This window comes from Gopherus evgoodei, chromosome 9, assembly GCF_007399415.2.
Source record: "Gopherus evgoodei ecotype Sinaloan lineage chromosome 9, rGopEvg1_v1.p, whole genome shotgun sequence".
NCBI classification, from domain to species: Eukaryota; Metazoa; Chordata; order Testudines; family Testudinidae; genus Gopherus; species Gopherus evgoodei.
In genome coordinates, this window is record NC_044330.1 from 34,502,621 (window position 1) to 34,520,191 (window position 17,571).

Below are 17,571 nucleotides of genomic sequence, written 5' to 3' on the forward strand. Positions count from 1 at the left end.
AATACTACTTTGTTCTGAAAAAGCTGTTTCTTTGGCCACGTCCAGACTAGGTATTAAAATCGATTTTAGATACGCAACTTCAGCTATGGGAATAATGTAGCTGAAGTCGAATTTCTAAAATCGAGGTACTCACCCGTCTGGACGGCGCGGCATCGATGTCTGCGGCTCTCCGTGTCGATTCCGGAACTCCGTTCGGGTTGATGGAGTTCCGGAATCGATGTAAGCGCGCTCGGGGATCGATACATCGCGTCCAGACTAGACGCGATATATCGATCCCCGAGCAATCGATTTTAACCCGCCGATGCCGCGGGTTAGTCTGAACGTGGGCTTTGTCATTGCAAACTTATTTTGTCATAGTCTCCTGGAGAAAATGAGTGTACAGTTGCCAAAACCAGTTTGGCCTTTCAGATTAACATGATTTGGAGGGCTGCAAGACAGAGATCCAGTCTGTGTGGTAGGACTGTGTTGTTCAACCCAGAGTGAGGTGTAGGAAGCTACAGCCTGTCACTTGAGGGGTGGACTTAGAAGGGGCCAAAAGTGCAGCTCGCTCTCTAACCATGAAACTCCCCATTCATTCCATCCCCCCATACCAGGGGCTCTATACAAATCCATTCTGCCCTCTGCCAGGGATTCTGTGTGCCTCCATTCGTCTCATACATTCACTTTCCCAATTGTTGTCTTCCTTTTTTCTTTCTCTTTCAGGGTGTCAGTATTTTGAATTGTATTGGGAGGGTGAATAGAGCTGATATGGAGGCACTGTTATTTTGAAAGGTGTTAATGGCTGCCATCAACTATTTGATCTGTAGATAATTACAGAATACTTGAAGGTTCTTGTCCTGCTGACCAGATGGTGGGGACAACTTGGGTCTCCCATTTCTCCCTTCTAGTTTTTTTGATTTTCAGCAAAATCAATGGGTTCAGTCCAGTGATGCCTAGAACAGTCCCTGAAGTTTTGGAATTGATTGGCTTTGGTGTTCAGAAGTTCTCATGTTACATTGAAACAGAGTAATGCCTTCAAGTAGAGGGTAAAGCTGTGCAGCTTTGATCTAAAATGCTACTAGGAAACATTTGAGTTGTCACTGATTCATTGTAATTTATGTTGTGTTGTTTCAATGATGTGCTTATTAACTCTGTTCAAACTAAATTTTCCATGCTACAGATTGATTATTTAAGTTAATTTTTAACCTAATTTGTTCACTTTGTTGGCTTTGCTTTCATGTTACCATTAAAAACTGAGACAAAAATCAAGGAAAACTAGGCTTTTATTTCATCACTTTAGCCTACTCTTCTAAGCTATTGTAGTTGTCTGTTACATATTTTATGGTACTTAAACGAAAATATAGTTTTATTGGAAACAAGGCAAATTGAAGATCAACTTTAAGGGCCAGTTTAGTACTTTTTATTTAAGGCCATGAGTTTTGCCAGAGAATGGAGTGCTGAGTGACACTCTGATGATGCATCCTGTCTCTGGAATGTCTTCCATTTGTCAGTCAACTTGATCAGTAACGTGGACAAATGCAACCCTAACTTAAATCCCATATAAGCTTTCAGTGGGGTTTCATGAGAAGTGAATGAGGGTGAAATTTGAACAAAAGTTTCTCTGTATTCAATTTACTTTACTAATAATAAAACCGTTCATTAGAATTTTTTATTTTAAATTAAAAACCTTTAATCTCTGTTGTTTTTCAGGTTTTGTGAATGATTCAGTTACTAAATGCATAGTGGCTTTACGCTTAACTGTGGTAGTAAAAGTCAGCACCTGCATGCCTGTGGGAAGCCACTCAGATGACTTTCTGTGTTTGGGAAAAGGAAAATGTATCACAAAACCATCTGAGGTAAGGTGAAACATTTAACAAAAACCTTATTTAAAGAGTAAAGATTAAATGGGGTATGACAAATACATAGCTAATATGTTTAGACTAGTATTTCAATACTAATTCCACTGTGTGTGCATGCATGCATGTCTATATGTTTCAAAAGCTAGTAAAGGTTGCTAAGTAATAACAGTGTACTTGTCTGTCACATCGTTTACAAAACTGAAGATCTGAAAAGCAAAGAAATAATTAGTTAAAGATGTGAGGAATCAAACACTGCCCAGATAACAAAAAATTATTCGTATCAAATATAAAGTAATTTTATATTTCATCACAACAAAACCAACTTAACTTTCACCATCAAGGAATACTTTTCTTCACTAGTGATCTCAAAATATAAACACACCCCCTTTTGAAACAAAAGCATTAATTGATACATGTTCACATGAATGATCTCCATAGTGTTGTATTGACAATTTCTTAAATATTTAAGTAAAAGATCAGTAGAATGGGTACACAGCTTCCCCCGAGAACTATAGCTTGTCTTGAGAGTAGAAAGAGGAGGGAAAGCAGAGGCTGCACTGAAGAGAGATGAGTTGCAATAAGCAGTGAACCCAAATCTTCATGTGAACCTGCAGACCTGTACAATCTGTTTTTTGCAGCACACGCAGCTCTGTTGTTTTTAAGGTTTTATGTAATCTTACACCGTTCTCACCGTGTATGTTAGTCTGTGTAATGACTTATTCAGAAATTAAAAAATGATGCCACCGATTCATCTAAGCATAACCATATATGAGCTTGGGTAGAAACAAGGCAGAGCTATTTGAGTAATGTTGAAAATCAAAAAGATACACTAGAATTAGAAAACATACAGTGAAGAGTAACAGACATGATTAGGGTTATGGAACAGCTTTTATATGAGGAGAAATTAAAAAGACTGGGATTGTTCAGCTTGGAAAAGAGACACTGAAGAGTGATATGATAGAGGTCTATAAAATGATGACTGGTGTGGAGAAAGTGAATAAGGAAGTGTTATTTACCCCATCACATAACACAAGAACCAGGGGTCACTCAATCAAACAAATAGGCAGCATGTTTAAAAAAAATAGTATTTCTTCACACATGCACAGTCAACCTGTGGAACTCATTGCCAAGAGATGTTGTGAAGGCCAAAACTATAACTAGACTCAAAAAAGAATTAGATAAGTTCATGGAGGATAGGTCCATCACTGGGCTTGTCAGGATGCAATTTGATGCTCTGGGTGTCCCTAAGCCTCTGACTGCCGCATACTGGGACTGGATGACTAGGGATGGATCACTAGTTAATTGCCCTGTTCTGTTCATTCCCGCTGAAGTCTCTGGCATTGGCCACTGTCAGAAGACACAGGATACTGAGCTAGATGGACCATAGGTCTGATCCACTATGGCCATTCTTATGTTTTTATGTTATGTTGTTCTTCCTTACTGTACCTGATTACTGTTGACTTCACATCTCTTTCCCTTTAACAATACTATATTGAAGGACTATAGTAGAGATCATAAGAATTTCATTGATCACTTTGTGGTCTGATAGTTCCTCTAGACAAAATAACATGCAAAGGAAAGAATTATAAAACTTTCTGCTAAATTCTGTTGTCGGGGTGTCATTTTTACCAGTCTAGTCTGTGTTTCTTTGAATTAGGCCACATATTCCCTTTTAATCTATATGGAAAATGTCTTGTGTGTATATGTTTTTTAACAACAAACATTTTAAATCACAGTAAAAACCTAGATTAACTGTGAATATTTAATATTCACTTGGGAGATAAAAGTAGTGGTGGTTGTTGAACAAATATTAACATCTGTTAGCCTTCTGTGCACAGAAAAGTTGGCACGTTTGGGAAATTAAATAATAGCTCAGCTGCTAGCATTTACTAATTTAAGCTCTAAACAAAAGCACATTACATTGACAGAAAATTATAGTTTGAACTGCAGTGATAATAATTGAACTGCTAAAATACATATATCCATGACAGCTTCTTCAGACCTGAAAAATAAAGTTTTTAAAATACTTGAGATAATATACACACAATTACTACAAGACCATTTTAGAAATAAATGCTACTTTCCAGTTTAGGGCCTTACTGTAGTGGTTGTTTATCAGTGTTGTTCATTCAAGTACACGTTTCCTGTTTCATAAACTAGTTTAATTTTTTAATTTATTTCCTTCCAAATTTTAAATTTTTCTTTCAGAACCACAGCTTTCTAAATCACATAAGCTTCTTACATAATAATACATTAAAAACTTAGTAGGGGACATCATAATGTGAATATGTGCCCATTATTTATTTAGTAAGAAGAATTATTTATTTAGTATGGATAATTTTATGTGTTTGGATTTTTAAATGCTTTTATTAACACTCCTAAAGCACAGGTACAAAAATTTTGAAACTTTATAAGAGTAGTTCAACCAAAAATCATGTGGAAGATAAAGCATATGAACTAGAATGTTCACTAAAAAGGAGGAAGGCAGTATACTTCTCCCTTTCCTCTTTCTCCCTGTTTATTTTCCCATCTTCTCTCTCTTTTCTCCATCTGTTAATGTGTTACATTATATTACATAGACCTAAAGATCCACATTGACTGTTGTATCTGACTATTTCGGAAGAAGTGATGACATGTTGGTGTGTTGTGTTTCATTCATGGAGATGTGTGCATTATAATTTGCAATGAACCTATTTATATAGATCTTTGACCTGTACCATTTTACAAAAAAAAAAAAGAAATACAATTGGTTCAGTGCTATCAAATAGGGTCTGTCAACCCTCAACTTCAAAACCCCATTCAATACCCACCACTCCACCTTCACATCTTTGGAAAACAAATGCCCAATATAAGTCTTGATGCAAGCTCTGGCAGTTATTAAATCCAGGCCTTGGCAGACCAAAGGGGAAGTATTTTCCAGGGGTGAAGAATCCTCACTGAGAATGCCCAAGCTGTAGGTCCCATTCATGTAATCATTACTAGCATTTATTGTTGTAGTGACATAGAACCACATAAAGAATCAGTCTATAGGGAGAGCAAGGCATCACCATTTAAAGTTTTATAGGTTAAAACTCAGAACATGGGAATTATTTTTTGCCAGCAATGGCCTTTTTCATTGAAAAATTTCAAAACTCGTTTTTTTTGATGAGCTCTGTAGCTGGTAGAAAAATGACATATTTTTCATGAAAATAATGAAAAAAGGATATTTTTTGTCAAAACATTTCAAATTTCAAAACTTTTTTGCAGCAGCTCTAAAAATGAATGCATTAAACCTCAGTCAGAAATCATTTGATATCAGTGCCAATCACACAGAATAGATATAACGTTCTGCCTATGATAAACATGGCCAAATAGCCAGGCAGATGTATCCTGAAATTTTAGAATGGTCTTAAGGTATGTCACCCCATTTAGAGTGTATTACGGTAATGCAATGCAGTCTTGATATGACAAAAGGTTGGTGAGATCTGTATCTGAAAGAAACTTACAACCTTTTTGCCAAGCACACACAATGAGTTGCTTTTTGGTTACGTGCTGAAACTTGTAACATCCATCAGTTTCTGAACTTGAACTAGATTTCTAGTTTATAAGCCTGCATAAGAAATGGTAGGCTTACTCTCTCAACTGGGGTGCTGATATCTTTGCTATTTCTTTAGATTGCATCTCGCACCTTATAAGCATCACCTTTGACTTTTCTGGGTTGAACCTGAATCAACTAATCCTCATCAACATCCCAATCTCTGTTAGACATGAAACAAGTAATTCAGCTGCACTGGCTGTGCTAAAAGAGAGAGAAATATTAAGTTGGATTATCATCTGCATATTATAGACAGCACAGCTGAGATTTCTAACCTCCTAAAAGCCTAAATGAGCATTGAACAGGAGAGGGGACAGAATGGAACTCTCTCTGTCTCTGCATGGGGGAGCCCTTGAGGGAAATGAGTAATTGTCTAGGACTACCCTCTTGGTCCTCTTAAGGAGAAAGGAATGGAGTCACTTGAGGGTCTCCATCTATTAATGCTAGGCTCTGTAGGGGAGAAAACACACCTCATGGTGTTGCCTGATTTGTTGAGTGGATATTGATTATATTCATTTTCCTTTAGAGTTTCTAGTTAACTCCCAATTGACAAAACAATTAAACTTCTTGAGGTTTGCCAGGTTCCCGCCCCAGAGTCAAGCACAACAGAAAGATTAAGTTAAATTTCAAATTCAGTTTCTTGTTGGGGACCCTGACATGCAAAACACTGACACAGGTGCTCGGAGCAGAGCTGAGATTTTAATACTTTTATTAATACAGTCAGTAAAAACACAAATGTTCCAAACCAAATGAGAATACAACATGAGGCTGACATCCCACATCATCCCGTATGCATACTCTCACAATTCTCATGGAGACCTAGAGGTGGGAAGGCAGTGTCCTATCTGATCTCTGGCATGCTAAGCTAGTCTGATGGTCAAGGTCCTGAGAACTCTCTAGCTTCTGTGGTGGTTGGGCCTATTATAGGGTCCAGTGGCTGCCATGAATATGCATACAAATATTCTGCTTCCTTTATCCAAAATTAAATTTCTCACCCTGATAACATTGGGGTGTCTGAAGCCTATAGGTTAGCATATTAATTATCCCAAGTCCATTGTCATATCCCATATCCATTGCCAATTTGTTGCCATAACAATCTTGCAGTTATATGTTTGCAGATGTTGTTATCCCAAAATACTTAAAATACCTGTTTATTTCATGCACTATTAGCAAAATTGCAACTGTAAATTAAGCAAAAATCTTATCTTAGGTTCCCCTATAACTAAATGTTTTTACTGGTTAACTTACTTATGCTAAGGTTTGTAGGTCTAAAGCCTCATGCTAAGCGCTCAAGCTGAGTCTTATGGGGTTTGGGCCTGTAGGTTCCTTGCATTGTCGCTGGATACAATATTTATATTCTGCAGGCTACAATGATCAGTGATAACTAAGTCAGGTAACATATCTAAAAAAATCAGGAGTGGTGATCATCAGTGATCACAACTGGTACAGTTTATGATATGCTCTAACACTAACTAGGGCCACAGCTGTCCCAACAATCTTTCTCTAAAAATGAACGTTTGAGCCTAGGTGATAGCTGAAGAGATTTTTTTTCTTGATCAAAGATCTAACAATTGTTACTTGGAAAAAGAAGCTGGTATCTTGCGGTTGCCCCTGTTCTCCCTTAACCCCCCAAAAAAGTAGTTTGTGGCCTGTACATGCACAGGAATAGACAGAAGGGCTCAGATTATGTCCCCAACATATTTGCCTATTCAGTCAAAGGGTGTGTACACTTCATTTTTGGAGGTGGGGAGGCAGTTACATATATTGAGTCAAAAGATTTATGAATTCAGTCTATCACTGGCCATTTCTTTGCTCACTGTACTTTATCACACCAGTTCCAAGAGGCTGAAATATTGTCTTATGTGGTTTTCAAATTGAAACCTTTTTTTGGTTGGTCCTGCAGAATAAGCAGATATCCAACCCCCATTTTCTGGCGAATGAAGTAATACTGTTAAAAATAATAGGTTATTTAGAGATCATTTCTGAAATGTGTTGTGCCATCAATCCCCATTCAAATCAGCATGAGTCAAGGATCCAGGGAATTCAGTTTTAGGATACATCGGTTGTAGCAAAGAGTATACTGAAAACAGACCAATGAATAGTAATAGTAGGAGGATATTTATTAAGGGAATAACTTGCAATGGGAACTGCTTCTAGCACACTGTAGCTTATGGCTAACTACCAGCAGCAGGTGGCACTATTGGACCTAGAGAAACCCTAGAGAGGTCAGTTTCTGAAAAAGTCGTATACCAAAGTATTATAGGCAGAAAGAACTAGAATTAGCAATATCCTTCATAAGTCTTCACTACAGATCAAATTTGGGCTCACAACTGTAACTATTCTTTATCTTCTACAGAAAAGTCTTTCAATTCTTTGGAACATACTGGGGGAAAAAATCCTAACATTTAAGAATAAAAATGTCATTTTATTTATTTCTCCTTACTCGTTTTTCAAGCAGAAATTTTCTTGCTCTTTAGCCTTACAATTTAAGACTGGAAACTTTGATTCAGACCCAATATGAACAGTGTAGTTTTGATTGTGGGAGGTGCATGCTGAGTTGAGTGGGATGTTTTTGCCACTATTTTCCTCATCCAAGGTGAGACATGCCCTGAAATGACTTGGTGATTTTTTTGTAGTTATATAGCAAGCAACTGCCAAAATTATATGCTCAACCTGACTCAGCCATAGTGTCAATTTCCCCCAAGGCTGATCTTCTGTTCTTCTTTTTGCAAATCTGAAACTTTAATTTTATTTATCTTTACAACATGCCCTTTGTGATTTTCTGTTTGTTTTTAATCTATAATTCATTCTGTTTGTATTATCTAGTATTCCAAGATGCAAAGCATGTTTTTAGAAGAATGTATAAAAGGCCTAGTGCCATGAATATGCTAAAAGCTCCACTGGCTGTAGTCATTGCTTCCACTGCCAACAGGAATATTAATGACCATCTTTGTTTGTTTATGTACCTCACCAGTTTGATTCAAATGTATTTTAATGGAAAAGAAATATGCTACCACATCTGCTTAACTGGAAAGTAAATTATAATTAACAGTTTCCTGTAGTATAAGTGCAAAGGCATGCTGTAATCTGTAGAGCATGTAAAACAGTAAACAAATAAACTTGGTCCAGATCTAGAGCTCATTACCCAGCTTTTACTCATTCCTTGCTCAGGAAAACTCCTGAGCAAGGAATATGTTGGCCCCCTATGTTTGGATGGAGTCAAATATTATTTTCACCAGCTGTTGAATACAATGTAGTAATGAAATCAAAAGGGCTTCCAAGGTATAGATTCCCTTCCAATTTTTGCTGTACTGTTGATGAGAGGAGTGCAATACACAGACCTCTGGTCCAAATTCTGTTGAGAGAGTAGATTCTGAGTCAAGGTTGTATCCTCTTCCAAAATAATTTCTGCCTGTGTGGGAACACCATCTTCCCGAATAACATTAGGTAGGCCAACAAAATCACTTGTCCATCAACATAGCTGTGTCTACACTGGAGGTTTGTTGGCATAGCTTTGTCGGTCAGGTGTGTGGTATTTCCCCCACCTCCCCCCATTAACATAGCTATGCCAGTATAAATTTTAAATTTAGACAAAGGCTTTGATTCATACATGAAAAATGTACTTTATTAGGTAGCATCTTTGTATGCCTTGCAACATACGTGCATGATTTTTGTACTTTTTGCCAGTATGGGTTAACAATGAGATTGGAATAATGGCACATAAATCACGTGTAATTAGCATCTTTAACCTTCTAAAAAAGTTCATACTTTTTAAGATATATATTATGATGAAGGAATCAATGACCATTTAAGTAGCATAAACTTTATTAGTTTAACAATTAAAAAAACTTGAAGATCTTTGTACGTCATTCTTCTTTAACATTAATACATTTTAATAATATGGTTTTACAGAACATCACTATATTACATTCAAGTTACAAAAATAAATCTATTATTATATCATTAGAATAAACCAGAATTTACAAAAAGGGTTTTTTCAGTGTGTCCATTTTTTTTCTCATGCAGAACACAATACAACTCCAGATTGTGTCGTGATATATACTGTGGCAAATTATAACAAACATGTTTTCTATCCAAAGTTTTAAAAGTTTAAAAATCTGTAAGAAAACATATTTGAAACACAAATGAATATTGTAACTTGTTATATTTAATCAAGAACATACAAAAATCAGTCTCTGCCCTGAAGAGATTAATCTAAAATATTGTCTGTGCTGAATATTTGTCCCAGTCTCAGTCACTGGTGGTCAGCCACTAGTGTAGCTTCAACAGTAAAACCCTTAGGTAAAGTTCCCCTTTAAACCAACATATGAACCAGTACTGTTTACCCTGTTTTCAAGTTGGGGCAGCTGCACCAATGCTAATTGGCTCCTATAGTAATTTTCCCTGTCTATACTAGGGGTTTGCGCTGGTGCAGAGATATTGGTGACTGAGCACCAATGTCTGAAATTGCCCATGTAGAAAATTGAAGGAGACAATTGAAAAATAACATGCAGTGCTTTTATGTATGTAGCAGTAAATATATATAAATGCACTAATAAACACTTCAACATTCAGAAGATAATACTGCCTATCAGAACTGTAAAAGCCATCCAAACTAGATACAGCTGACCTAGGTGCTACAGTTATTTAATTCCTTCTGAAACACACATGTTCTGGTGTTTTCTCTGAATGATATCAATATGATACCAGCTCTATTCAGAGTCAATACTAGAATATTAGCATATTTTCTGAACATTATTCAGTATGTCATTTAGCTCTGAAGCAATTATCACTATTAGCATTTAAGTAATCACAAATAGGATTTCATTAAGATAAATGACAGGAAGGCCACACCCCTCCTGATGCTGCTGTTTTAGTCTGTCTGGATGCATTCAGATGCAATAAAACACTGAATATACTGATATATGTTCTGATGGCAGTCTTCACAAACAAAGCTTTGTTTCATAATGAAAGCTGAAGTATTTTAGGTAGAGGCTTTCACTTACATTGGTGTAAATCAATTACTTCAGTGGAGTTACTCCAGATTTATACTAGTCTAAATCAGAGTAATATTTGGTCTATACATTATAGTAATTAGCCAAAAATTTGAACGAATATTAAGTCTTTCTGAGCAAGGGAGAGGCAGGCATCAGATTAGGTCTGAACATCTTTATTAAGGATAAATCTTCTATAATTAAGAATGCAGAATGAATTATCTGTCTCAGTGTAGTTTTTATAATCTCTCTTGCTTGTTGTAAAAATGATATCAGAAATCCAGTATCTGGTACGATGATTATTCCTCTTATTTATTTCCAGTAGTACCCACTTAGCTTGTTTTGGCTGTAGGTACAGTATATCACTAGAAAATAGCAGAGAATTTATATTTTGGATTTGCTAATAAGAAATTGGTTTGATTTCAATTTAATTGCTACCCAGTCTATATGTATACTGTTATAGATTTACACTCCATAATATTATTAACTAAAATACACAGAAGAATTGTATATAAATTACATTTGGTTTGAATTGTTTAGATACCATTCTGTTTAGGATTACAACTGTGTGTAATTTCTCCTTCCCTTTGTGTTGCTTTTGTGCTCAAATTAATGAGCACATGTCACCTACACAGGAAAAATATATAACACCATGATTTGGAAAAAATTAAGATGATTTATCTAATAGCAAATAAAGACACCTAATCATCTCTGCAGAATAACTTCTGTGAATCCCCAAACTGTTGTTTATCATTAGAAATTTGAGTTGGAAGTGTTGCAACACTTTTTGTTGTCAAAATTTCAAAAAAAAATTACTATATTTTATGGTAAATTGCTACTACATATCTTCTGACATTATCATTATCCTTAGCTTTTTAACTGTCCATTTTGTTAACATTAGTGAGTAAAACACTTTTGAATTTTATGCCTTTCTTACTCCAGTACCTATATAACGTAGCAATTAGTACTTTGTGCATATGAGACAGTAGATCTCGGTGTTTAGTTGGGGGGACAGGAGGGTGGAAAAGCATGATTTTCATTAGTATTTTAATTTTTTCCATTATGCTTTTTCTAAATAAATTACTGCTCACATCCTTTATAACTGAGATCTGTGCTGTACTTTGGTCAGTTTAGATATGTATTTGAACACCCTGAACTTCGGTGAAATTCGCACTGGATTCTGATGAAAACTTCATCACTGACCCCAATCTCTATAATAAGTTGAATCAAAACTCCAGATGCAAGCATCTCCCAGACTCTGTGAAAGTTGACATCTGTGTCCTAATTTATACTCTGTGCCTGAGGCCCTCTTCTACCTAAGCAACACATTCTCAAGGCTGTTGTAATGTCATTGGCTGTAAGCAGAATCCTCATTTACTTCAGTGTGGTGTTCTGCTTAAAACTGATAACATGATATGACTCTAAATCACAATTTGCTGCTCCTATTCTGCAGAGAACTGTCCTGTGTTGTACTGTTATGTACTTTCCTTTCCACAGTATAATCAGCCATGCAGGGCAGAATTAAGGCAATCTGGTGCCTCTATGGATCTGCCCTGTGCTGTGGCTCCACCCTTACTTGCAGTGGCAGCAGGATTCAGAGTTAAATTGAATGAGGTATTGTTTAAGGGTGAGGTATTGTTTAAGACGGAGACAAACGTTAGTTAAGTCAATTCATATTTTCATTGCATACATGCAGGGGTGCTGGAACAATTGTTATAGTGGGGTGCTGAGAGCCATTTAACCACACTGTGAGCCCTGTATTTACAGAAACTCCCCACTCAAAGTCATCCCTGTCAATGTTCTTGTTACTGAACAATTAGGGAATATGCTGGTTTAAAGCTGTGCAATGCTTGCCTGCTTTGTCCACTGCTTGCAGGAAGAGCAGCCCGTTTCAGCTAACTGGTGCGGGGCTTGGAACCAGGGTGGATCAGCAGCCCCCTTATCAGTTCCCCTATCAGTTCCCCGCTCCCCTAAGTTCCCTGTGCAGCAGCTGCCCAGCAGACTATCCGTTGCCAGCATTGAGCTGTCCCTCCCTCACTGCCATGTGCTGCTCCTGCCCTCTGCCTTGGAGCTGCTCCCAGAGACTCCAGCTTGCTGTGAGGGAGGAGGTGGGAGGTGGGGTGCTAATGTCAGGGTGTCCCCTTCCCCCGTTCCTGCATCCTGCTTACCTCATTTCCATAGAGCAGGGGGGACACATGACAGGGTTCAGGAAGGAGAGAGCTTCCAGGCAGCAGCTGTGGTCTCAGCAAGCTGATCTAATTAACAAGGCAGTGTACTTAAGACTGGGGTCAGCTACTTAAAGGGGAAATGTGCATCTCTCGCTCTGACACACAGCCTGTGTCTCTGTCTGCTTTGCTTTCTCCCCTCCCTCCATGCCTGCTGTCTTGTAGAGTGAGGCCACATTAACAACCAATTAACCCTTGAGGGCTCAGCCAGTTGCTAATTCATCATTTAGCAGTAAGGCATTCCCTGCGAAATAGCCCAGCTGCTGACTTCACCACCTCAACCCAGCTTCATAATCGTCATCGCCATGTACCAGTATTAAATTGTTTGTTTAAAACTTATACTGCGTGTATGTGTGTGTATGTATGTATATACATATATAGTCTTTTGTCTGGTAAAAAAAATTTCCCTGGAACCTAACCCCCTCATTTACATTAAATGTTATGGGGAAATTGGATTCACTTAGCATTGTTTCGCTTAAAGTCTCATTTTTCAGGAACATAACTGCAACGTTAAGTGAGGAGTTACTGTAATGGAAATCACTTCAAGCCTAGCACAATGTTCTAATTGGGATGTTTGGGCACTAATCATCATCATCATCATTAATAATAATACCCAGCTCATAAATAGTGCTTCTCAAAGCACTTTATAAAGGTCAGTATCATTATCATTTTACACATGGGGAAACTGAAGCATAGAGAGGAAATGACTTGCCCACGGTTACCCCAATAATCCAGTGGCAGAGCCAGGAATAGAACCCAGTCCCAGATCAATGCTCTGTCCACTAGGCCACGTTGTCTCCCCATAACACAAACACTAACTTTATACAAATATTGGCTCAATTTTAGGAAAGCACCTAAGCATAACCTGGAATTTATCTGGAATTGCAACTTGTCTGAGATGTTTTATCCCCTGTTTCTGAGAAATAGTGGTATTCCAAAAGAGAGAGGATAGTCCATCTGGATCATTGCATTGTAGATTCCATTTCTTTTTGCGTAGACTGCTCTAGAACAATCATTTTCTAGATTTTCAGGATTCTTAGATTAGCAACACTTCAAACAAAGTTGAAATCCACACTATAAAACTCCTGTAGTTTGGTAGAAAAGCCGCCAAGCTTTTGTGTATTTTTATGAATTAAATGTGTGAGAACCGTATGTAAGCAGAGAATGACTGGATAATGAACTGGCTGAACCATTCTGGTCAAATTTTTCCTGAGGAAGACACGCAATATGGATTTCAGTCCAAAATTGATTACATTTGACAAAGTTAGAATCAACTGAAAAGGAGGTTTTATGATAATGAAGTATTAGACAACCTTAATAACAGGTGGTGCTACCAGATCTTCCTACAATAACATGTGCACATGCATAAATGTTAACAAAATATACCTGCAAAAATCACTGAAAGTGAAATTGAAAATGACGTCAGGACATTGACTTCTAATAGTGTAAATTAGGATCAGCGAATTTGGCTTTTATAAAAGTTGGCAAAGTATTGGCTTCATATGTAAGATGAGTGGCAAAGTACACCAGGGAAAGCAGCCTTCCCAAACCTCCATAGTCCAAAAGCAGTATTAGTTTAGTCAGCAATGTTTGAAACACCTTGTAATTTAGAAATGACGAATACATTTACCTGTAAAGATGAGTCCTTGAGTCTTGATCAGGTCTAACCTCTGGCAAAGCAGTTTGCTGGGAGGATTGATATTGGAATGTAAAGCCTTTCCTCTATACCTTGACTTTTCAAGTAAAGCTCAGGTTGGAAGTGAAAACATTGTGATGTATGATAGATGTTTGATGGCCTGTGTAAAAATAAGTTGGTAGTTCATGGCGTAGAGTCCACATCACAAAAACACTTTCAAAAGTGACTTCGGCACTGGGGCATAACTCTTATTAAAGGTCAATGGGACTTAGATTCCTGAATGCCTAAATCACTTTTTAAATGAGATTTAGACTCCAAATTCACTTCAGATGCTTTTGAAAATGTTACCCTTAATCATTACTAAATTACCTTCGAGGGCAAATTGGTACCTTTGTTGTTTGGCAGTTACAGCAGGGAGGACAGTCCCTTTGCCCTGAGATGTAGCTTCTTCAGGTCTGGAATGAGAGACATTTATAAGTATCCATACAGTCCACTGCATCTGTGTACTTGTTCTGTGTATAAACACAAGATTTCACTTTCCATGCTTGTCAAAGTGGGCATTTTTCAAAAGCACGAAATTCACTGAAGAAGATAAAAAAGCAGGCTATGTACATTTTATATTTAAATGAAACAATCTTCAAAAGACTTGTGCTTTCCCAGTATCCTTAGAGGTTAACATTAAAGAAACAGTATCACTAATGAAAACATTAATTAAAACACTAATTTTATACTATTTATTTTTCTTCACTAATCAGAGAAGCTAATGACATGGTACCATTTCAGCAGACATTTGGATGCATTTTAGTTTACAGATAATCTGTATTTAAGCATAGAATGAAAAGTATAGTGTGGTATTAACCATAGCCTTTATCCACAACATCTGTGCTTCTGTTGCCATTACATTCACCTTAATTTCTCATTAAGTGTAGAGAACAATAACAGTTACTTAAATACTTTAGAAGGTAGTTTATTTCTATTCAGAGTTGTAGCTGTGTGAGACCTAGAATATTAGAGAGCTGAAGTGAGTGAGGTAATATCTTCTATTGGACCAACTTCTTACGTCTCTTACCAACCAGAAGCTGGTCCAATAAAAAATATTACCTCAACCACTTTGTCTATCTAGTTTATTTGTAGACAGTTCTATAGATGTTATCTTATAGCTCAAATAGAAATTATGGGTTTGATGCAAAAATTAATGGGTGAGGTTCTTAGACCGGTCTTATGCAGGAGCTCAGACTAGAGGATCATAATAGTCCCTTCTGGTGTCAATATCTATGAATCTGTTAAAAGGCTAAGACAATATTATATTTTTCATCATCATTACTGTTTGATATGCAGTCAAAAATGTTTAGAATTGTAGTGTAAGCTCAAGAGGCTACGGAGAGGGGAAAGGAGGTTTTCAGGCAAGATTGAAAGAGACGTGTCTCAGTGGTTTGGATTTCAGTCATCTGGAGATTTCCAGATATGTGGGGCAATACGAAATGAGACAGCTCTAACTAGTGAGTACAGGCCAAGTAATATATGAAACCAAAATGGGAGTGGAACTAATGGGTAGGGAAACAAGAGGGAAATGTGATCAAAATAATAGACTGAAGCAAATCCCTAGAAAGTTTTCAATAATTAGAGGGGACTTTTGAACTAGAATGAGGCCTGGGGGAGGGGAGATTGATCCAAGTTACGCAACTTCAGCTACGTGAGTAACGTAGTAGAAGTCCATGTGCTTAGATCTATTTACCGTGGTGTCTTCACTGTGGTAAGTCGAAAGCTGATGCTTTCCCGTCAACTCCGCCTGTGCCTCTCACCCTGGTGGAGTACCAGAGTCGACAGGAGAGTGCTCGGCGGTCGATTTATCATGTCTAGACTAGATGCAATAAATCGACCCCCACTAGATCGATTGCCACCCGTCAATCCAGTGAGTAATGTAGACAAGCTCGGAGGGAAAGATTTGGAAGCTAATTATATGGCAGTTTGGGTGAAAGTGATCAGAGAGTAGTTATTAATGGCTCCCAATCCTGCTGGAAAGGTATAACAAGTGGGGTTCCGCAGGGGTCTGTTTTGGGACCGGCTCTGTTCAATATCTTCATCAACGATTTAGATGTTGGCATAGAAAGTACGCTTATTAAGTTTGCGGACGATACCAAACTGGGAGGGATTGCAACTGCTTTGGAGGACAGGGTCAAAATTCAAAATGATCTGGACAAATTGGAGAAATGGTCTGAGGTAAACAGGATGAAGTGCAATAAAGATAAATGCAAAGTGCTCCACTTAGGAAGGAACAACCAGTTTCACACATACAGAATGGGAAGAGACTGTCTAGGAAGGAGTATGGCAGAAAGAGATATAGGGGTCATAGTAGACCACAAGCTTAATATGAGTGAACAGTGTGATACTGTTGCAAAAAAAGCAAACGTGATTCTGGGATGCATTAACAGGTGTGTTGTAAACAAGACACGAGAAGACATTCTTCTGCTCTACTCTGCGCTGGTTAGGCCTCAACTGGAGTATTGTGTCCAGTTCTGGGCACCGCATTTCAAGAAGGATGTGGAGAAATTGGAGAGGGTCCAGAGAAGAGCAACAAGAATGATTAAAGATCTTGAGAACATGACCTATGAAGGAAGGCTGAAGGAATTGGGTTTGTTTAGTTTGGAAAAGAGAAGACTGAGAGGGGACATGATAGCAGTTTTCAGGTATCTAAAAGGGTGTCATCAGGAGGAGGGAGAAAACTTGTTCACCTTAGCCTCCAATGATAGAATAAGAAGCAATGGGCTTAAACTGCAGCAAGGGAAATTTAGGTTGGACATTAGGAAAAAGTTCCTAACTGTCAGGGTAGTTAAACACTGGAATAGATTGCCGAGGGAAGTTGTGGAATCTCCATCTCTGGAGATATTTAAGAGTAGGTTAGATAAATGTCTATTAGGGATGGTCTAGACAGTATTTGGTCCTGCCATGAGGGCAGGGGATTGGACTCGATGACCTCTCAAGGTCCCTTCCAGTCCTAGAGTCTATGAATCTATGAAATAACAGAGTTTCTGGTTCTGAGAAATGGTGGGAGGGAGAATAGCACAATAAAGACATTGGATATCTAGATGGCAGACATTAGCAAACTCAGGGAGTTGGTAGGTAAGATTCTTTGGGAAGCAAGTCTAAGAGAAAAAATAGTTCAAGAGAGTTGGCAGTTTTTCAGAGTCATTATTAAGGAATGAGAGCAAATTATCCTACTGCATAGGAAAGATAGGAAGTATGACAAGAGACCTCCCTGGCTTAACCAGGAGATCTTCAACGATCTGAAACTCAAAAAAAAAAA

General features: G+C 37.7%; 1 protein-coding gene across 1 annotated transcript in view; it reads left to right on the plus strand.

The window, feature by feature from the left end:
- Positions 1–17,571, plus strand: part of DNER (delta/notch like EGF repeat containing) — a 278,177-nt gene that overhangs the window by 185,986 nt on the left and 74,620 nt on the right. Inside the window, 1 exon segment of the mRNA XM_030576257.1 lies at positions 1,690–1,835. Coding sequence (XP_030432117.1) covers positions 1,690–1,835 — 146 coding nt within the window.